Source organism: Procambarus clarkii, chromosome 84, assembly GCF_040958095.1.
Source record: "Procambarus clarkii isolate CNS0578487 chromosome 84, FALCON_Pclarkii_2.0, whole genome shotgun sequence".
Classification (NCBI taxonomy): Eukaryota; Metazoa; Arthropoda; class Malacostraca; order Decapoda; family Cambaridae; genus Procambarus; species Procambarus clarkii.
The window spans coordinates 22139297-22162844 of NC_091233.1; the positions used below are offsets into that span (position 1 = coordinate 22139297).

Genomic DNA, 23548 nt, shown 5'->3' on the forward strand with positions numbered 1-23548 from the left:
GCACGCTGGGCTTGTGATCCTGTGGTCCTGGGTTCGATCCCAGGCGCCGGCGAGAAACAATGGGCAGAGTTTTGTTTCACCCTATGCCCCTGTTACCTAGCAGTAAAATAGGTACCTGGGTGTTAGTCAGCTGTCACGGGCTGCTTCCTGGGGGTGGAGGCCTGGTCGAGGACCGGGCCGCGGGGACACTAAAGCCCCGAAATCATCTCAAGATAACCTCAAGATAAGCTCTTGTCTACTAACCCCTTTTCCGATATTCCACTTCCTTCTGATTCTATCTGTTCCTCCTCCCTGGAAACACAAACCGAAACTGTCTATTTTCCGCTTGTTACAACTTGTAATAAAGTTGTTACATCTTGGCTTAACGTGTTTATGACGTATTAGAACGTTGTTACAACTTGCTATATTGGTTGTTATAACTGGTTAGGAGGTGTTAAAACTTGTTCGAACGTTGTACCAACGTCGTAGTTTCGGTGTGTGTTTGGTGGGCTATTCATTCGCCCTAACACCCCTTTCATCTCTTTATTTCTCTTGTTAATAATCCTCTTCATTCTTCTTTATATTCCTCGTCATCTGCGCCGGCTTGCTCCTCCCATCAGCAGAGTAGACATCGCTTCGGATTCGTAATCCCGAGGTTCCGGGTTCGATCCCCGGTGGAGGCGAAAATAAATGTGCAGTTTCTTTCACCATAATGCCCCTGTTCATCTAGTAGTAAATGGGTACCTGGGAGTTAGACAGCTGCTACGGGCTGCTTCCTGGGGGTATGTGTAACAAAAAGGAGGCCTGGCCGAGGACCGGGCCGCGAGGACGTTAAGCCCCGAAATCATCTCAAGATAACGTCAAGTACTAGAAACCGTCAAGAAACCTTGGGGGTGATCCAAGAGGTACTTGATAACAACGAGTTATCTTGAGTTATCTTGAGAGGATTTCGGGGCTTTTTAGTGTCCCCGCGGCCCAGTCCTCGACCAGGCCTCCACCCCCAGGAAGCAGCCCGTGACAGCTGACTAACACCCAGGTACCTATTTTACTGCTAGGTAACAGGGGCATAGGGTGAAACAAAACTCTGCCCATTGTTTCTCGCCGGCGCCTGGGATCGAACCCAGGACCACAGGATCACAAATCCAGTGTGCTGTCCGCAGAGACGAGATTACTCTCGACCAATAATGAATATTGGTCGAGTGATTCACTCACTGTGTAATTGGTCGATTGAATGATTCGTAAATAATGAAGAACTATCGGGACATCACAATCTCTTTAAAGTGTTATATTAATATATAACACTTGAATTAAGTGTTATAATAATATATAACACTTAAATTAAAGTGTTATATTAATATATAACACTTAAATTAAGTGTTATATATATTAATATAACGTATCCTAAACACATGTACAATGGGACTGGGTTAATTTATAAATACAATCAATTTATACAATCTGGACTAAAATCATCAAACTTTCCCCCCAGAACAGTACTCAACCCTCCAAGACAGTGCAGAGAGATTTTACAAGTACAAGCTCACAGATCAAGCAGGAGACGAGTGAGTCCCTCTTAGAACGAAAGAAGAATGTCTTAGAGAATGCAGACGACTATACAGAAGAAAGTTTATATTAACACTTCAAGTGGCTGAAAATGTTCCTTCTGAGAAACCTTTGAGATAGAGCAATCACTTAAGATATAGCAGAATTAAGACATAAAAAACTAAAGTGTCTTTATCCTAACCTCACCAGAGGACCTAAAACAGAAAACGGGACAGTACGTCACTTTCGCCAGCCGCTTCCATTTTCTAGTACGACAATTTTTGGCCTTAAGAACATAAGAACAAAGGTAACTGCAGAAGGCCTATTGGTCCATACGAGGCAGCTCCTATCTATAACCACCCAATCCCACTCATATACTTGTCCAACCCGCGCTTGAAACAATCGAGGGACCCCACCTCCACCACCTTACGCGGTAATTGGTTCCACAAATCGACAACCCTGTTACCGAACCAGTATTTACCCAAGTCTTTCCTAAATCTAAACTTATCCAATTTATACCCATTGTTTCGTGTTCTGCCTTGTGTTGATACTTTTAATACCCTATTAATATCTCCTTTGTTATGTCCATTCACCCACTTGTAAACCTCTATCATGTCCCCCTAACTCTTACCTCTGTTAACACCCCTAACGCCTTAGGTAAGACCGAGCGAAAAGCGACGTCCTTTGGAAGAGGACAGGTTGCACAGACAGAATAGTGAGAGTAAAGGCAGTGTGGGCGAGCAAGAGTCGACACCGAGAGTGACACTGAGCTATGCGAGACTCGCGGGGGGAGAAAAACAATATTGATTATCTTAGGCCATTATTGTAATGCTACAGCCGTCTTGCCTCACACTATTGTTGTCTTTCCCATTACGCAAACTGTGTGTGTGTGTTCGCTTAGTTGTGCTTGCGGGGGGGATGAGCTCTGGCTCTTTGGCCCCGCCTCTCACAACTGGTGTACAGGTTCCTGAGCCTACTGGGCTCTGTCATATCTACATTTGAAACTGTGTATGGAGTCTACTTCACTTTTCCACGATGTCTTCAGTAGATGTAAGTGTTGAGTGAAGACAGGCTGCGTGGAGGGCACTGGGAAAGAGAAGGAAGAGGAGAATAAAAAGAGAGGGCCATGAGAGGCAGAGGAGGCGTATGGGATGGGAAGGCGCTGGTGGAAAGGAACAGGATTGTTAAGATTGAGATTTAAGTGAGGGAGGGAAAGTTGTGGTGGTGGGGAAGTAACTCAATAATCACATGTCTGTGTCCGGTTGTGGGAGGAGGGGGAGGTTATCTTGAGGTTATCTTGAGATGATTTTGGGGCTTTTAGTGTCCCCGCGGCCCGGTCCTCGACCAGGCCTCCACCCCCAGGAAGCAGCCCGTGACCGCTGACTAACACCCAGGTACCTATTTTACTGCTAGGTAACAGGGGCATAGGCTGAAAGAAACTGCCCATTGTTTCTCGCCGGCGCCTGGGATCGAACCCAGGATCAGAAGCCCAGCGTGCTGTCCGCTCGGCCGACCGGCTCCCTACGACCGGGGAAGCTGCTGTTAGCTACCACGTGCTGGGCAGTCGACGTGCAGCTCTTGGGCCCCGCCTTCCCATGATATTAGTAGTCTCGTGCATTACTTCTCGCCGCTTAAATGCTTTGCCTCCATCAAACTTATTCACTAATCGTTCGTAGCCTCAGAGGTAACCGATCAAATATTATCACTACCACCAGGCTTGCGGAGAGGAACTCTTGATACCCAGTACAGGTAAGGTACAGGTTGCGTTGGATGGGGGAAGATACGACCCACCTTCCCAGGAGACGTGAAGGAGGAGAGGCCACCTACCCAGGACGATAGATTTCATAAATACCGACCAAGAGTACGGCAGGGGCTCACCATAGCCCGTGCTACATGGACACTTCGTTCTGAGTAGGGCTAGGTTAGTAAACAAGGGCTAGGAGTCAGTGTCTACTCACGTCTTAGAGGACATCTACCATCTACCCGGAAGTTATCTACCCGGTAGCTTAATGGCCACTCCCTCAGCCTGCAGAAAACACACCTAGCGGCTCTCACTCCGCTATCCAGCTACACTTTAGCGCTATCCAGCTACACTTTAGCGCTATCCAGCTACACTTTAGCGCTATCCAGCTACACTTTAGCGCTATCCAGCTACACTTTAGCGCTATCCAGCTACACTTTAGCGCTATCCAGCTACACTTTAGCGCCTTTTATGGAAATATTTGAGTTTTCAGCGGCTTGGATGGAGAGAAATTTAGCGCAGCCTCGCTCGTCGCGACGGACAAAATGTGTGTCATAATTGTGGCCAAATTGGTCTGGCTAATTGGCACTGACTGACTTGTAACTGTTACTAGTACAGGGGCCGTGGCCATCACTGACGGTGACTTGTACAGGGGCCGTGGCCATCACTGACGGTGACTTGTACAGGGGCCGTGGCCATCACTGACGGTGACTTGTACAGGGGCCGTGGCCATCACTGACGGTGACTTGTACAGGGGCCGTGGCCATCACTGACGGTGACTTGTACAGGGGCCGTGGCCATCACTGACGGTGACTTGTACAGGGGCCGTGGCCATCACTGACGGTGACTTGTACAGGGGCCGTGGCCATCACTGACGGTGACTTGTACAGGGGCCGTGGCCATCACTGACGGTGACTTGCTGGGGGAGAGAGAGGGAGACAACGGGAGGGAGGGAGAGAGGGAGAGAGAGACAGAGAGAGAGAGAGAGAGAGAGAGAGAGAGAGAGAGAGAGAGAGAGAGAGAGAGAGAGAGAGAGAGAGAGAGAGAGAGAATGTCAACCATGCAAACTGAAGGGCAGCAAATCTGCCAGTGTCACGGGAAGTAATGATGTTCAACGAGGGGAAAGTTCCCACTCGTGTGGTAAGAGCCGGAAGCGCACGTATAGAGCACACTCCAGCGACTCTAAAGAGCCAAATTAACATGTTAATGACCTAACATTTAACACGTAATAAACAATACATTTTAACATGACATCACTGCTTCTTACAACTACCAGAAATGTCAAACATGAGATACAAAGTGCTGATGGCACTCTAAGGAGGCCTGGCCAGAGACCGGGCCGCGGGCACATTAATCCCCGGAACCAACAGGGAAAAGACAACAGATAGGGTGGAATTAACCATTAATACTGACGGTGGTGATTCGTAGTCCTGAGGTTCCGGGTTCGATCCCCGGTGGAGGCGGAAACAAATGGACAGTCTTTCTTTCACTCTGATGCCCCTATTCACTGAGCAGTAAATAGGTATCTGGGAATTAGACAGCTGCTACGGGCTGCTTTCTGGGGGTGTGTAACACAAAGGAGGCGTGGTCGAGGACCGGGCCGCGGGGACGCTAAGTCCCGAAATCCTCTCAAGATAACCTCAAGATAACCCGTGCGAGGAGAGAGTGCCCAACATGTACAGTAAACAGTACCCGAGCGACATTACGGCTCAACAGTCCTGTTGATACCTGGTTGATGGGGTTCTGGGAGTTCTTCTACTCAAGCCCGGCCCGAGGCCAGGCTTGTCTTGTGAGAGTTTGGCCCACCAGGCTGTTGCTTGGAGCGGCCCGCAGGCCCACATATACCTGCTTGATGGGGTTCTGGGAGTTCTTCTACTGTCCAAGCCCGGCCCGAGGCCAGGCTTGTCTTGTGAGAGTTTGGTCCACCAGGCTGTTGCTTGGAGCGGCCCGCAGGCCCACATATACCTGGTTGATGGGGTTCTGGGAGTTCTTCTACTCCCCAAGCCCGGCCCGAGGCCAGGCTTGACTTGTGAGAGTTTGGTCCACCAGACTGTTGCTTGGAGCGGCCCGCAGGCCCACATATACCTGGTTGATGGGGTTCTGGGAGTTCTTCTACTCCCCAAGCCCGGCCCGAGGCCAGGCTTGACTTGTGAGAGTTTGGTCCACCAGGCTGTTGCTTGGAGCGGCCCGCAGGCCCACATATACCTGGTTGATGGGGTTCTGGGAGTTCTTCTACTCCCCAAGCCCGGCCCGAGGCCAGGCTTGACTTGTGAGAGTTTGGTCCACCAGGCTGTTGCTTGGAGCGGCCCGCAGGCCAACATATACCTGCTTGATGGGGTTCTGGGAGTTCTTCTACTGCCCAAGCCCGGCCCGAGGCCAGGCTTGACTTGTGAGAGTTTGGTCCATCAGACTGTTGCTTGGAGCGGCCCGCAGGCCCACATATACCTGGTTGATGGGGTTCTGGGAGTTCTTCTACTCCCCAAGCCCGGCCCGAGGCCAGGCTTGACTTGTGAGAGTTTGGTCCACCAGGCTGTTGCTTGGAGCGGCCCGCAGGCCCACATACCCACCACAGCCTGGCTGGTCCGGCACTCCTTGGAAGAAAACTATCTAGTTTTATCTTGAAGATGTCCACGGTTGTTCAGGCAATATTTCTTAGTCCTTTTTTCAACGGAAATAATAAAAAAAGTCAAGGTGTTGAAGACAAAAATTGATAAACATCTTCAGAGGGTTAAGAGAGGTGCGGGTCCTCACCTCTCACTGTTGTTTAAGATGCAGCTACTGGGAACAAACACTTCCAAGCAGCACGGTCTATGGCGAGCCCGTTGTACTCACCTAGCACAGATGTGCATCCCTTGCCTCCACCTTATTATAATGGTTCACATCTGTCTTGCATAATTTTCCTGAGCAACGGCAGGCCAGGGAGGGGGGGAGGGGGGAAGTTTAAACACTTTAAATTGACCGTTTTCTTTAAACTGACCGTTTTCTTTAAACTGAGCGTTTTCTTTAAATTGACCGTTTTCTTTAAATTGAACGTTTTCTTTAAATTGACCGTTTTCTTTAAACTGACCGTTTTCTTTAAACTGACCGTTTTCTTTAAACTGACCGTTTTCTTTAAATTGACCGTTTTCTTTAAATTGACCGTTTTCTTTAAACTGACCGTTTTCTTTAAATTGACCGTTTTCTTTAAATTGACCGTTTTCTTTCTTGACCTTGGCAAATCTTAGGAGGACGGGTTGGGTTATGAAGGATGATTCTCAAGTCTGGTCACTCCCCCTACCTTCCTCCCCTCCCCCCACACACACACACAAGACAAGGCCGAGTGGACAGCGCTCGGGGGGTCGTAGTCCTAAGAGTCAGGGTTCGATTCCAGGGCGAAGCAGAAACAAATATGCATTGTTTATTTTGTCTATTGTTCCTGTTTCCTCTAGCACCTGGGAGTACACCTGCTATGGGCTATATATATATATATATATATATATATATATATATATATATATATATATATATATATATATATATATATATATATATATATATATATAATGCAAACAAGCCTGAATGGTCCCCAGGACTATATACAACTGAAAACTCACACCCCAGAAGTGACTCGAACCCATACTCCCACAACTGGTATGTACAGGGACGCCTTAATCCGCTTGACCATCACGACCGGACATAAGGAAGTGATAGCCGAGGCTATATGAACCACTTCCCCGCCGGCACTCGGATGGTAATCTTGGGCATAGCATTTTATCAAATCACCTCATTCTTTGGGGCACACGTGAGGAACACAAATGCAAACAACGCATTTGTTTGCATTTGTGTTCCTCACGTGTGCCCCAAAGAATGAGGTGATTTGATAAAATGCTATGCCCAAGATTACCATCCGAGTGCCGGCGGGGAAGTGGTTCATATAGCCTCGGCTATCACTTCCTTATGTCCGGTCGTGATGGTCAAGCGGATTAAGGCGTCCCTGTACATACCAGTTGTGGGAGTATGGGTTCGAGTCACTTCTGGGGTGTGAATTTTCAGTTATATATATATATATATATATATATATATATATATATATATATATATATATATATATGTCGTACCTAGTAGCCAGAACGCACTTCACGGCCTACTATGCAAGGCCCCATTTGCCTAATAAGCCAAGTTTTCCTGAATTAATATATTTTCTCCAATTTTTTTCTTATGAAATGATAAAGCTACCCATTTCATTATGTATGAGATCAATTTTTTTTATTGGAGTTAAAATTAACGTAGATATATGACTGAACCTAACCAACCCTACCTAACCTAACCTAACCTATCTTTATAGGTTAGGTTAGGTTAGGTAGCCGAAAAAGTTAGGTTAGGTTAGGTAGGTTAGGTAGTCAAAAAACAATTAATTCATGAAAACTTGGCTTATTAGGCAAATCGGGCCTTGCATAGTAGGCCGTGAAGTGCGTTCTGGCTACTAGGTACGACATATATATATATATATATATATATATATATATATATATATATATATATATATATATATATATATATATATATATATAATTATGTGCACTCACCTAGTTGTGCTTGCAGGGGTTGAGCTTCGGCTCTTTGGTCCTGTTTCATCTGTTAATCAACTGGTGTACAGATTCCTGAGCCTATTGGGCTCTATCATATCTACATTTGAAATTGTGTATGGAGTCAACCTCCACCACATCACTGCCTAATGCATTCCATTTGTTAACTGTGTGTGTGTGACAAAGAAGTATATGTAGTAGATAGGTCGGGAGTGAGTACATGAGCTATCCGACGGTTAGAAAGGCGGGGTCCAAGAGCTAACAACTCCAGCCTGCAGGCATACATACTAAATACAAAAATAGCAAATACACACCCACGAACAACATTCTTTGGAGGCCATTTGAGACGGTTGACCGAGACGAACTGCCGTCAGAGAACTAGAGGGCACACTTGGACTCTAAATACCCCAAGTGAGGCATCAACTAAGATCTATCTTGAGATGATTTCGGGGCTTTAGTGTCCCCGCGGCCCGGTTCTCGACCAGGCCTCCACCCCCAGGAAGCAGCCCGTGACTTGTGGGTAATACGCGGGTAACTTGAGAATCGACTTGAGAATGGTCCAGGACGGACCGAAACGTCGTCGTCCCTTCACCTTCTAGTGTGTGGTCTGGCCAACATACTTAAGCCACGTTATTGTGACTCAACGCCTGAATACGTGGGTACTTTGGTGCAGAGTGCATGCACCACCGGTCGTGGGAGCCATGGGGGAGCCGGTCGGCCGAGCGGACAGCACGCTGGTCTTGTGATCCTGTGGTTCTGGGTTCGATCCCAGGCGCCGGCGAGAAACAATGGGCAGAGTTTCTTTCACCCCTATGCCCCTGTTACCTAGCAGTAAATAGGTAAATGGGTGTTAGTCAGCTGTCACGGGCTGCTTCCTGGGGGTGGAGGCCTGGTCGAGGACCGGGCCGCGGGGACACTAAAGCTCCGAAATTATCTCAAGATAACCTCAAGATAACCACCACGCACCCCTGTGGGGTAGTGATAGCAAGTTTGGTTTGTGTGTTTACTGTTTACTGTTTGTCACTGTTTACGTTGGGGTCACCTTGAGTTGGTTACCAGGATCAATGTCCCCGCAGCCCGGTCTCTGACCAGGGGCCTGATTCACAAAGCAGTTACGCATGTATTTACGAACGTGTACATCTTTCCTCAATCTTTGACGGCTTTGGTTAGTTTTATTAAAAGAACAAAGGTAACTGCAGAAGGCCTATTGGCCCATACGAGGCAGCTCCTATCTATAACCACCCAATTCCACTCATATACTTGTCCAACCCGCGCTTGAAACAATCGAGGGACCCCACCTCCACCACGTTACGCTTGCGTAACTGCTTAGTGAATTTACCTTGAGGTTACCTTGAGGTGCTTCCGGGGCTTAGCGTCCCCGCGGCCCGGTCGTCGACCAGGAGGCCTGGTCGACGACCTGATCTGATCTAGGCCGGCCTGATCTATGGCCTAAGTTCGTAAGTACTTGCGTAACTGCTTCGTGAATCTAGCCCCAGGTTCGTAAGTGCTTGCGTAACTGCTTTGTGAATCTAGCCCCAGGTTCGTAAGTGCTTGCGTAACTGCTTCGTGAATCTAGCCCCAGGTTCGTAAGTACTTGCGTAACTGCTTCGTGAATCTAGCCCCAGGTTCGTAAGTGCTTGCGTAACTGCTTCGTGAATCTAGCCCCAGGTTCGTAAATGCTTGCGTAACTGCTTCGTGAATCTGGCCTCAGGTTCGTAAGTGCTTGCGTAACTGCTTCGTGAATCTACCTTGAGGTTACCTTGAGGTGCTTCCGGGGCTTAGCGTCCCCGCGGCCCGATCGTCGACCAGGCCTTCTGGTCGACGACCTGATCTGATCTAGGCCCAGGTTCGTAAGTGCTTGCGTAACTGCGTCGTGAATCTAGCCCCAGGTTCGTAAGTGCTTGCGTAACTGCGTCGTGAATCTAGCCCCAGGTTCGTAAGTGCTTGCGTAACTGCTTCGTGAATCTAGCCCCAGGTTCGTAAGTGCTTGCGTAACTGCTTCGTGAATCTAGCCCCAGGTTCGTAAGTGCTTGCGTAACTGCTTCGTAAATCTAGCCCCAGGTTCGTAAGTGCTTGCGTAACTGCTTCGTGAATCTAGCCTCATGCCTTTTGATTGTAAACACAACCCACAACCTACATTGCCCTTGACCTTTGACACAATTACTGAACATGAGAGCCGTGTTAGCCGGGTCGTGATGGCATTCCAACACTCGAACTGGTTGATTACCTGGTTGACGAACTAAATTTTTCGAATTACGAACTAAATCAATGATGAGGGTAAGTCCAGTTACTGACCGGAAACTAACCAATATTGCTTACAGATGGATCGGCCGACCCCAGTCATCTGTAATGCATCTGTCATAGGGGGGAGGGGGCGGTCTGACACTTCCGGAAACAGGCCATTGGTGAGGACCTGCGGCCATTTGCTGGTTCAAGGCGTCTAGGGGCTAGATTCACGAAGCAGTTACGCTAGCACTTACGAACATGGGGCCAGATTCACGAAGCAGTTACGCAAGCATTTATGAACATGGGGCCAGATTCACGAAGCAGTTACGCAAGCACTTACGAACCTGGGGCCAGATTCACGAAGCAGTTACGCAAGCACTTACGACCCTGGGGTCAGATTCACGAAGCAGTTACGCAAGCAGTTACGAACCTGGGGCCAGACTCACGAAGCAGTTACGCAAGCACTTACGAACCTGGGGCCAGATTCACGAAGCAGTTACGCAAGCACTTACGAACGTGTACATCTTTCCTCAATCTTTGACGGCTTTGGTTACATTTATTAAACAGTTTACAAGCATGAAAACTTGTCAATCAACTGTTGTTATTGTTATAAACAGCCTCCTGGTGCTTCGGAGCTCATTAACTGTTTAATAATTGTAACCAAGTATTAAACTTATTGAAAAATTAAACATTCATGCTTCCTGTAGACTACGCGTGATCTTGTGGTCACGGGTTCGATCCCGGGTGCCGGCGAAAAACGATGGGCAGAGTTTTCCTGAATGCCCCTGTTACCTAGCAGTAAATAGGTACCTGGGAGTTAGTCAGCTGTCACGGGCTGCTTCCTGGGAGTGGTAGCCTGGTCGAGGACCGGGCCGCGAGGACACTAAAGCCCTGAAATCATCTCAAGATAACCTCAAGATAGCATTGTATATGGGCTTCAATGCCTCCTCCTTTAGATCTGTAAATGCTCTAATGTTGGCTAAGTATGGTTGTATATGGTTGTATATATGGTTGTATATGGTTGTATATGGTTGTATGTGGTTGTATATGGTTGTATATATGGTTGTATATTGGCAGCAAGCTTTAAGACGAGTAGACTTGGTAAACTTTGAGGGGCGAGGTATGAAGTATGATACATACACCACGGCCAGCCGGGGTTCGAATCCCTTCCAGTCGCTGGACATTCAACGTGGCTCACCTTACCTCCTTCCCCCGATAAATGGCGGGAAATGGTAGTGTGGTCTGGGTGACTCAGCGGCCTGTCTTATCTCCCTCACACACGACCCCCCGTGGCCACAGTCACCACACACAGGACCCCCGTGGCCACAGTCACCACACACAGGACCCCCGTGGCCACAGTCACCTCACACACGACCCCCCGTGGCCACAGTCACCACACACAGGACCCCCGTGGCCACAGTCACCACACACGACCTCCCGTGGCCACAGTCACCACACACACGACCCCCGTGGCCACAGTCACCACACACAGGAGCCCCCGTGGCCACAGTCACCACACACACGACCCCCCGTGGCCACAGTCACCACACACAGGAGCCCCCGTGGCCACAGTCACCACACACACGACCCCCCGTGGCCACAGTCACCACACACACGACCCCCGTGGCCACAGTCACCACACACAGGACCCCCCGTGGCCACAGTCACCACACACGACCCCCCGTGGCCACAGTCACCACACACAGGAGCCCCCGTGGCCACAGTCACCACACACACGACCCCCCGTGGCCACAGTCACCACACACACGACCCCCGTGGCCACAGTCACCACACACAGGACCCCCCGTGGCCACAGTCACCACACACAGGACCCCCCGTGGCCACAGTCACCACACACAGGACCCCCCGTGGCCACAGTCACCACACACAGGACCCCCGTGGCCACAGTCACCACACACAGGACCCCCCGTGGCCACAGTCACCACACACAGGACCCCCGTGGCCACAGTCACCACACACGACCCCCCGTGGCCACAGTCACCACACACACGACCCCCGTGGCCACAGTCACCACACACACGACCCCCGTGGCCACAGTCACCACACACAGGACCCCCCGTGGCCACAGTCACCACACACAGGACCCCCCGTGGCCACAGTCACCACACACAGGACCCCCGTGGCCACAGTCACCACACACGACCCCCCGTGGCCACAGTCACCACACACACGACCCCCGTGGCCACAGTCACCACACACAGGAGCCCCCGTGGCCACAGTCACCACACACACGACCCCCCGTGGCCACAGTCACCACACACAGGAGCCCCCGTGGCCACAGTCACCACACACACGACCCCCCGTGGCCACAGTCACCACACACACGACCCCCGTGGCCACAGTCACCACACACAGGACCCCCCGTGGCCACAGTCACCACACACAGGACCCCCCGTGGCCACAGTCACCACACACAGGACCCCCCGTGGCCACAGTCACCACACACAGGACCCCCCGTGGCCACAGTCACCACACACAGGACCCCCGTGGCCACAGTCACCACACACAGGACCCCCGTGGCCACAGTCACCACACACAGGACCCCCGTGGCCACAGTCACCACACACAGGACCCCCCGTGGCCACAGTCACCACACAGGACCCCCCGTGGCCACAGTCACCACACACGACCCCCCGTGGCCACAGTCACCACACACAGGACCCCCCGTGGCCACAGTCACCACACACAGGACCCCCCGTGGCCACAGTCACCACACACAGGACCCCCCGTGGCCACAGTCACCACACACAGGACCCCCCGTGGCCACAGTCACCACACACGACCCCCCGTGGCCACAGTCACCACACACGACCCCCCGTGGCCACAGTCACCACACACAGGACCCCCCGTGGCCACAGTCACCACACACAGGACCCCCGTGGCCACAGTCACCACACACAGGACCCCCCGTGGCCACAGTCACCACACACAGGACCCCCCGTGGCCACAGTCACCACACACACGACCCCCCGTGGCCACAGTCACCACACACAGGAGCCCCGTGGCCACAGTCACCACACACGACCCCCGTGGCCACAGTCACCACACACAGGACCCCCCGTGGCCACAGTCACCACACACAGGACCCCCCGTGGCCACAGTCACCACACACAGGACCCCCCGTGGCCACAGTCACCACACACAGGACCCCCCGTGGCCACAGTCACCACACACAGGAGCCCCGTGGCCACAGTCACCACACACAGGAGCCCCCGTGGCCACAGTCACCACACACAGGAGCCCCCGTGGCCACAGTCACCACACACAGGACCCCCCGTGGCCACAGTCACCACACACAGGACCCCCCGTGGCCACAGTCACCACACACACGACCCCCGTGGCCACAGTCACCCCACACAGGACCCCCCGTGGCCACAGTCACCACACACACGACCCCCCGTGGCCACAGTCACCACACACAGGACCCCCCGTGGCCACAGTCACCACACACAGGAGCCCCCGTGGCCACAGTCACCACACACAGGACCCCCCGTGGCCACAGTCACCACACACACGACCCCCCGTGGCCACAGTCACCACACACGACCCCCCGTGGCCACAGTCACCACACACACGACCCCCCGTGGCCACAGTCACCACACACACGACCCCCGTGGCCACAGTCACCACACACACGACCCCCGTGGCCACAGTCACCACACACACGACCCCCCGTGGCCACAGTCACCACACACAGGAGCCCCGTGGCCACAGTCACCACACACAGGACCCCCGTGGCCACAGTCACCACACACAGGACCCCCCGTGGCCACAGTCACCACACACAGGACCCCCCGTGGCCACAGTCACCACACACAGGACCCCCCGTGGCCACAGTCACCACACACAGGACCCCCGTGGCCACAGTCACCACACACAGGACCCCCCGTGGCCACAGTCACCACACACAGGACCCCCGTGGCCACAGTCACCACACACGACCCCCCGTGGCCACAGTCACCACACACACGACCCCCGTGGCCACAGTCACCACACACACGACCCCCGTGGCCACAGTCACCACACACAGGACCCCCGTGGCCACAGTCACCACACACAGGACCCCCCGTGGCCACAGTCACCACACACAGGACCCCCGTGGCCACAGTCACCACACACGACCCCCCGTGGCCACAGTCACCACACACACGACCCCCGTGGCCACAGTCACCACACACAGGAGCCCCCGTGGCCACAGTCACCACACACACGACCCCCCGTGGCCACAGTCACCACACACAGGAGCCCCCGTGGCCACAGTCACCACACACACGACCCCCCGTGGCCACAGTCACCACACACACGACCCCCGTGGCCACAGTCACCACACACAGGACCCCCGTGGCCACAGTCACCACACACAGGACCCCCCGTGGCCACAGTCACCACACACAGGACCCCCCGTGGCCACAGTCACCACACACAGGACCCCCGTGGCCACAGTCACCACACACAGGACCCCCGTGGCCACAGTCACCACACACAGGACCCCCGTGGCCACAGTCACCACACACAGGACCCCCCGTGGCCACAGTCACCACACACAGGACCCCCCGTGGCCACAGTCACCACACACGACCCCCCGTGGCCACAGTCACCACACACAGGACCCCCCGTGGCCACAGTCACCACACACAGGACCCCCGTGGCCACAGTCACCACACACAGGACCCCCCGTGGCCACAGTCACCACACACAGGACCCCCCGTGGCCACAGTCACCACACACGACCCCCCGTGGCCACAGTCACCACACACGACCCCCCGTGGCCACAGTCACCACACACAGGACCCCCCGTGGCCACAGTCACCACACACAGGACCCCCGTGGCCACAGTCACCACACACAGGACCCCCCGTGGCCACAGTCACCACACACAGGACCCCCCGTGGCCACAGTCACCACACACACGACCCCCCGTGGCCACAGTCACCACACACACGACCCCCCGTGGCCACAGTCACCACACACGACCCCCCGTGGCCACAGTCACCACACACACGACCCCCCGTGGCCACAGTCACCACACACAGGAGCCCCGTGGCCACAGTCACCACACACGACCCCCGTGGCCACAGTCACCACACACAGGACCCCCCGTGGCCACAGTCACCACACACAGGACCCCCCGTGGCCACAGTCACCACACACAGGACCCCCCGTGGCCACAGTCACCACACACAGGACCCCCCGTGGCCACAGTCACCACACACAGGAGCCCCGTGGCCACAGTCACCACACACAGGAGCCCCGTGGCCACAGTCACCACACACAGGAGCCCCCGTGGCCACAGTCACCACACACAGGACCCCCCGTGGCCACAGTCACCACACACAGGACCCCCCGTGGCCACAGTCACCACACACACGACCCCCGTGGCCACAGTCACCCCACACAGGACCCCCCGTGGCCACAGTCACCACACACACGACCCCCCGTGGCCACAGTCACCACACACAGGACCCCCGTGGCCACAGTCACCACACACAGGAGCCACCGTGGCCACAGTCACCACACACAGGACCCCCCATGGCCACAGTCACCACACACACGACCCCCCGTGGCCACAGTCACCACACACGACCCCCGTGGCCACAGTCACCACACACACGACCCCCCGTGGCCACAGTCACCACACACACGACCCCCGTGGCCACAGTCACCACACACACGACCCCCGTGGCCACAGTCACCACACACACGACCCCCCGTGGCCACAGTCACCACACACAGGAGCCCCGTGGCCACAGTCACCACACACAGGACCCCCGTGGCCACAGTCACCACACACAGGACCCCCGTGGCCACAGTCACCACACACAGGAGCTCCCGTGGCCACAGTCACCACACACACGACCCCCGTGGCCACAGTCACCACACACAGGACCCCCGTGGCCACAGTCACCACACACAGGAGCCCCCGTGGCAACAGTCACCACACACAGGACCCCCCATGGCCACAGTCACCACACACAGGACCCCCCGTGGCCACAGTCACCACACACAGGAGCCCCCGTGGCCACAGTCACCACACACACGACCCCCGTGGCCACAGTCACCACACACGACCCCCCGTGGCCACAGTCACCACACACAGGACCCCCGTGGCCACAGTCACCACACACAGGACCCCCCGTGGCCACAGTCACCACACACAGGACCCCCGTGGCCACAGTCACCACACACAGGACCCCCCGTGGCCACAGTCACCACACACAGGACCCCCGTGGCCACAGTCACCACACACAGGACCCCCCGTGGCCACAGTCACCACACACAGGACCCCCCGTGGCCACAGTCACCACACACACGACCCCCCGTGGCCACAGTCACCACACACAGGACCCCCCGTGGCCACAGTCACCACACACACGACCCCCGTGGCCACAGTCACCACACACGACCCCCCGTGGCCACAGTCACCACACACACGACCCCCCCGTGGCCACAGTCACCACACACACGACCCCCGTGGCCACAGTCACCACACACACGACCCCCGTGGCCACAGTCACCACACACGACCCCCGTGGCCACAGTCACCACACACAGGACCCCCGTGGCCACAGTCACCACACACACGACCCCCGTGGCCACAGTCACCACACACACGACCCCCCCGTGGCCACAGTCACCACACACAGGAGCCCCGTGGCCACAGTCACCACACACAGGAGCCCCGTGGCCACAGTCACCACACACGACCCCCGTGGGCACAGTCACCACACACAGGACCCCCGTGGTCACAGTCACCACACACAGGAGCCCCGTGGCCACAGTCACCACACACAGGAGCCCCGTGGCCACAGTCACCACACACAGGAGCCCGGTGGCCACAGTCACCACACACGACCCCCGTGGCCACAGTCACCACACACAGGACCCCCCGTGGCCACAGTCACCACACACAGGACCCCCCGTGGCCACAGTCACCACACACAGGAGCCCCGTGGCCACAGTCACCACACACAGGACCCCCCGTGGCCACAGTCACCACACACAGGACCCCCCGTGGCCACAGTCACCACACACAGGACCCCCCGTGGCCACAGTCACCACACACACGACCCCCGTGGCCACAGTCACCACACACAGGACCCCCCGTGGCCACAGTCACCACACAGGACCCCCCGTGGCCACAGTCACCACACACGACCCCCGTGGCCACAGTCACCACACACGACCCCCCGTGGCCACAGTCACCACACACAGGACCCCCGTGGCCACAGTCACCACACACGACCCCCGTGGCCACAGTCACCACACACAGGAGCCCCGTGGCCACAGTCACCACACACAGGACCCCCCGTGGCCACAGTCACCACACACACGACCCCCGTGGCCACAGTCACCACACACAGGAGCCCCGTGGCCACAGTCACCACACACAGGAGCCCCGTGGCTACAGTCACCACACACACGACCCCCGTGGCCACAGTCACCACACACAGGAGCCCCGTGGCCACAGTCACCACACACGACCCCCCCGTGGCCACAATCACCACACACACGACCCCCGTGGCCACAGTCACCACACACAGGAGCCCCGTGGCCACAGTCACCACACACACGACCCCCGTGGCCACAGTCACCACACACGACCCCCGTGGCCACAGTCACCACACACGACCCCCGTGGCCACAGTCACCACACACGATCCCCCGTGGCCACAGTCACCACACACGACCCCCCCGTGGCCACAGTCACCACACACGAGCCATGGGTTCACCACTCTGGCCAACCCATCAGCGGGGTTTGGTTGTTCAGCTCAGCCATTCACCTTATCGATTATCTTAATAATAACTGGTAGATGGGGTGGGCGCCTGAACCAGTGTATGTGAACCAGGGGCCAGATTCACGAAGCAGTTACGCAAGCACCTACGAACCTGTACATCTTTTCTCAATCTTTGGCGGCTTTGTTTACAATAATTAAAGTTAATGAGCTCTGAAGCACCTGGAGGCTGTTTATATTAACAGTTGATTGGGAAATTTTCAAGCATGTAAACTGTTTAATAAATGTAAACAAAGCCGTCAAACGTTGAGGAAAGATGTACAGGGACCAGTTTCACGAAGCAGTTACGCAAGTACTTACGAACCTGTCCATCTTTTCTCAATCTTTGGCGGCTTTGTTTACACTTATTAAACAGTTAATGAGCTCCGAAGCACCAGGAGGCTGTTTATAACAATAACAACAGTTGATTGGCAAGTTTTCATGCTTGTAAACTGTTTAATAAATGTAACCAAAGCCGTCAAAGATTGAGGAAAGGTGTACACGTTCGTAAGTACTTGCGTAACTGCTTCGTTAATCTAGCCCCAGGTTCGTAAGTGCTTGCGTAACTGCTTCGTGAATGTGGCCGCAGGAGCTGTGAATGGCCGCGAGGACTTGGAGTGTTCGTTTGAGATCGACAAGTAATATGAGGTGGATGGAAGCCTCGGCGCAGGGGTTGCTGGCCAGGAATATGTGTACATTAATTCACGCGCACGAAATTATACGCGTTTGTCAACATTCTTTCCCGTTGGTTATTGTTCACCAAAGGGGCTGGTTGAGGATATTATTTCCCGGTTCATAGCGCTCATTATATCGATTACTTGGTTCAATTCTATTGCTGGGGCTCATTTCTTCTATGGCTATTGAGTTTGAATTAGTTCGAAACATTATGAAACGTTGACATTTTCTTTGTATCGGGTGAATGTTGGCAGGACGAAATATATAAAAAAAGATGGTCATTATACTTGGGTTAGTCTCTCGGGAATTTTACCCAAAAAAAATTCTTTTTAGGGATTTAGTGTCTTGAAACTTTTATTATTGATTCGTTCATTGAGATTTGGTTGAGTTAGTGATGAGAGGGAGAGTGAAGGTGGGTGTGGATAGCATGGCGAGGTTGTGGCTCTGTGATTATCAATAATTGGCAACATCACTACACAGGAATGCAACTGCCACACCTCGCTAGAATACCAATTTAAACAATCCTACTAAAGCCATTGTTTCTGAATCGTTGTAAGATGATCATCTCAGTTTTACAATGTAGATAGTTAATGGCAAAGGGAGGGGAATTTATTATATCTATTGTCTGATGTAGATTTAAGTTAAAAAAATATTATAAATGTTTTTGCATCCGTTGGGTGTTTTGTCTGGGGCGGTGTTGCCATGGTTACGGGAGGAGGACGCGTTCATTGGTCGTTGGGTGCTGGCTGGGCCTCGTGATTGGCTAGCAGCATGACCCGTGGGGGATGGGATTTGGGCGCTTAGACTATGAATTTTTGACGCCTACGTGGTCCGGGCTACGGATGGCTATATTTGTTTAGGGATATTCACAGTAGCGCCAGTATAACCTGACGAGAGAGAGTTGCTCCTGTATTTAAGCCATACAAAATAATACAACAAGGAAGTGTGTGTATTGTTGTTAATTTTGTACCGATATAAAAGGCTAAATGGCTACTCACTTAGAGTAACCTCCAACTTCAATTATTTCCTCAGTCACCAAATGCAGTATCGGTTTTATTTTTCAGATTACAACGTTTGATTTCACAACTTTCATTCTCTTTAATACATATCAAAGATGAATCCTCTAGTGGGGAATGAATTTATAGTAGACTCTGATTTGAGAGGTTTTGGAGACGGGAACAGAAGAAGCATTATTAAGATGTCTCCTCATCTTAAGACTGGTCTTATAACTATCACGCCACTAAGAATCATCGTAGCTTGGGGGAGGAAGGATGGCTTAAGGCACTAACTGGGATTTAACTGCACTGTGTACATCAATTACTTTTTTTCACCTTGACCCCTGCAGTCTTAATTTTTTATTTTAAAATTATATGAGTTTTAATAGGTTTTAGTTCCTCAGGAGACCGGTTGGGAGGGAATTTATTAAGGGTTATTTGGTACTCGCCAAGTTGTGCTTGTGGGGGTTGAGAGATAGTGAATCTCTCGCTATCTTTCTCAGTCTCTCTCTCGCTCTCTCTCTCTTGCTGTCTCTCTCTCTTGCTCTCTCTCTCTCTTGCTCTCTCTCTCTCTTGCTCTCTCTCTTGCTCTCTCTCTCTCTTGCTCTCTCTCTTTCGCTATCTTGCTCTCTCTCTTTCGCTGTCTTGCTCTCTCTCTTTCGCTGTCTTGCTCTCTCTCTTTCGCTGTCTTGCTCTCTCTCTTTCGCTGTCTATGTCTCTCTCGTTCGCTGTCTAGCTCTCTCTCGCTGTCTCTCTCTCGCTGTCTCTCTCGCTGTCTCTCTCGCTGTCTCTCTCTCTCTCGCTGTCTCTCTCTCTCGCTGTCTCTCTCTCTCGCTGTCTCTCTCTCTCGCTGTCTCTCTCTCTCGCTGTCTCTCTCTCTCGCTGTCTCTCTCTCTCTCTCTCTCTCTCTCTCTCTCTCTCTCTCTCTCTCTCTCTCTCTCTCTCTCTCTCTCTCTCTCTCTCTCTCTCTCTCTCTCTCTCTCGCTGTCTCTCTCTCTCTCTCTCTCTCTCTCTCTCTCTCTCTCTCTCTCTCTCTCTCTCTCTCTCTCTCTCTCTCTCTCTCTCTCTCTCTCTCTCTCTCTCTCTCTCTCTCACACATGTGTTTGAAGCCCACCATGACTCATGAAGGTGTTACAGGTGGGAGGAGTCTCTGCTGCCCCCATGGACACACATGAGGCGGCTGGGCCTCTTGTTGATGTGGTTAAATGTTGTAACTAGCTCATCAAGATTGTAACTTGCTTAGCTAAATGAATTGTGGGGTTCAGTCCCTGAGCCCATTATGTGCCTCTGTAACCCTTTCCACTACCGCCCACAAGATGGGTATGGGGTGCATAATAGATGCTGTTGTTCCCCACACATGCTGGAGCTTTATGGACGGGCGCCCAATCGATCCTACTATAATTGTGACCATCTTGAGATGATTTCGGGGCTTAGTGTCCCCGCGGCCCGGTCCTCGACCAGGCCTCCTTTTTATTACACACCCCCAGAAAGCAGCTCGTAGCAGGTTATCTTGAGGTTATCTTGAGATGATTTCGGGGCTTTAGTGTCCCCGCGGCCCGGTCCTCGACCAGGCCTCCACCCCCAGGAAGCAGCCCGTGACAGCTGACTAACACCCAGGTACCTATTTTACTGCTAGGTAACAGGGGCATAGGGTGAAAGAAACTCTGCCCATTGTTTTCTCGCCGGCGCCCGGGATCGAACCCGGGACCACAGGATCACAAGTCCAGCGTGCTGTCCGCTCGGCCGACCGGCTCCCTTGGTGTCTAACTCCCAGGTACCTAATTACTGCTAGGTGAACAGGGGCATCAGGGTGAAAGAAACATTTTGCCCATTTGTCTCTGCCTCCACCGGGGATTGAACCCGGTACCTCAGGACTACAAAGCGCTGTCAATCCAGGGAGTTCAGTTCTTCTCTCCTGCTGAGAGTGATTTGCTCTTTCATAGATTTTCGACAGCTGAACTTTATGTGCCCCCCCCCCTCCCTTCCCCAACCACTTGGGCTGGACGGTAGAGCGACGGTCTCGCATCATGAAGGTCGGCGTTCAATCCCCCGACCGTCCAAGTGGTTGGCCACCATTCCTTCCCCCCGTCCCATCCCATATCCTTTTATCGTGACCCCTTCCCAGTGTTATATTGTCGTAATGGCTTGGCGGTTTCCCCCTGATAATTTCCGTCCCTTCCTCATGCTGGGAGGGACTTAAAGGTGTTCTTTAATAACGGGACGCACCTAGTATGGGCCAGCGACTTGGATGTGTGATAATGGTATGATAGACAGGATACTTAGGAGCTACAAGAATTTTGCCTCAGGAGTGTAACACTTATATGCTGTGCCTACTATATTAACCTGCAATGTTAAATGGGATTCTTGTACTGTTATTTGTGTATTTGTACTCACTGAATATTTGCGCCCCTTAAGGGACTTGAAGTAGAGGGGGGGTAGATATAGCCTAAGTTACTCTATCCCTTTGAGATGTATTTCTTTCTTGTCACAATAAATTGAACTTGGGCCAGCGACCTTGTGCGGCACTCCCAAATTCTTGCTTTTAAGTTCTTGAGGAACTGAAAATACACCTTTTCAGAGGTATGCCTCTAGACTAGTCAGAAACCGAGAGATACTAAATAGGTTTAAAGTTGATGTTAAAAATTAAACCTCATATCACTGAAGGGAAGAAACACGGAGGTCATGATCACTACATGCAAAATTCTCCGACAAATTGGCACGACAGATACGGACAGCCAGTTTAGCATGGATGATGTATCAACAAATGGAAACGGTTCCCACATGAGCCTCGGACATTACAAATAATATTACAAATAATTTGTACTTTCTGTTGTGAACAGATAGTGTGCTAGAAATTTAATCTCCGTGGTGTAGTGGTAAGACACTCGCTTGGCGTTCCGCGAGCGAGTATGCAAGGCCTGATTTGCATGACAAGCCAATTTTTCCAAAAATTCTAAATTTAAATTTTTGTTTCATATAAATGATAAAAGCTTTCATAATAAGATATATGATTTATATGTTTTATTTGAGTTAAAACTTGTATAGAAATATGACTAACTCTAACCTATCCTAAGCAAACTAGGTCATTAATTCATCATGTTAATATAATATAATAATATTAATTCACATACAAGAATTTGAATTTTGTTGAAAATTATTAAAATCAGGTAAATTGAACCTTGTATACTGCTCTATGTGTGTGTGTGTACATATGTACATACCATACATGTACATATATACATGTACATACATTCATGTACGTACATACATATACATACCTACATGTACATTCAGTCATGTACATACATACATAGTGATGTAGATAATATCTTAATAAATTTGTAAATTTGAATCATTCTTAGTAAATGATATTTTTTTTTCAGACGAGTGATTGTATATAGACGATGAGTGAGGATAAGGATATAGCACATGCTCAAGCCTCTGCTATTCCTCAACACCCTCAGCAGCAGCAGCAGCAGCAGCAGCAACAACAACAACAACAGCAACAACAGCAACAACAGCAACATCATCAGCAACAACAACAACATCATCAGCAACAACAGCAGCAGCAGCAGCAACAGCAGCAGCAGCAACAGCAGCAGCAACAACATCAGCAGCAGCAGCAGCAGCAGCATCAGCAGCAGCTGCAGCAACAGCACCATCTTGCTCACCAAACTACCACCTTAGTCTCCATGCAGGCTGCAGCTACAGCCCAGCCCATTGTCCAACAGGCTTCCCCACAGGTCAGTCTCATCATCAAAGTACAAAAACTCCTCTTTATAGAATACCTGATAGTTATGCTTTCACAGAACATATGGCAATTCCTAGAGTCCGTTCTGAGAGTTCTGCTACTCTCCAAGCCTGGCGTCTGTCTCGTGATCTTGATCTAAAACGTTGTTGCTTGGAGCGGCTCACGGGCCCACATATCCATTACGACCCAGTTGGTCTGCCACTTCCTGAAGGAACTTGTCTGTTTTCTCTTGAACACGTCCTCTTTTGTTCTGGCAATATTTCTTATATTTATTGGGAGAAT

The 23548-nt window shown here is 52.3% G+C and overlaps 1 protein-coding gene across 10 annotated transcripts in view; it reads left to right on the forward strand.

The window, feature by feature from the left end:
- LOC123774890 (polyhomeotic-like protein 2) overlaps positions 1-23548 on the forward strand; it is a 136320-nt gene that overhangs the window by 50704 nt on the left and 62068 nt on the right. For 8 of the 10 annotated variants that reach the window (XM_069316616.1, XM_069316625.1, XM_069316622.1 and 5 more), the window contains exon 2: positions 22899-23258. In XM_069316616.1, the coding sequence (XP_069172717.1) occupies positions 22920-23258 (339 nt within the window). In that variant the 5' untranslated portion in view covers positions 22899-22919. Of the gene's footprint in view, positions 1-21578; positions 21777-22371; positions 22392-22898; positions 23259-23548 lie in introns of those variants that run through there. The other 2 variants (XM_069316617.1, XM_069316620.1) reach the window with 2 other exon arrangements.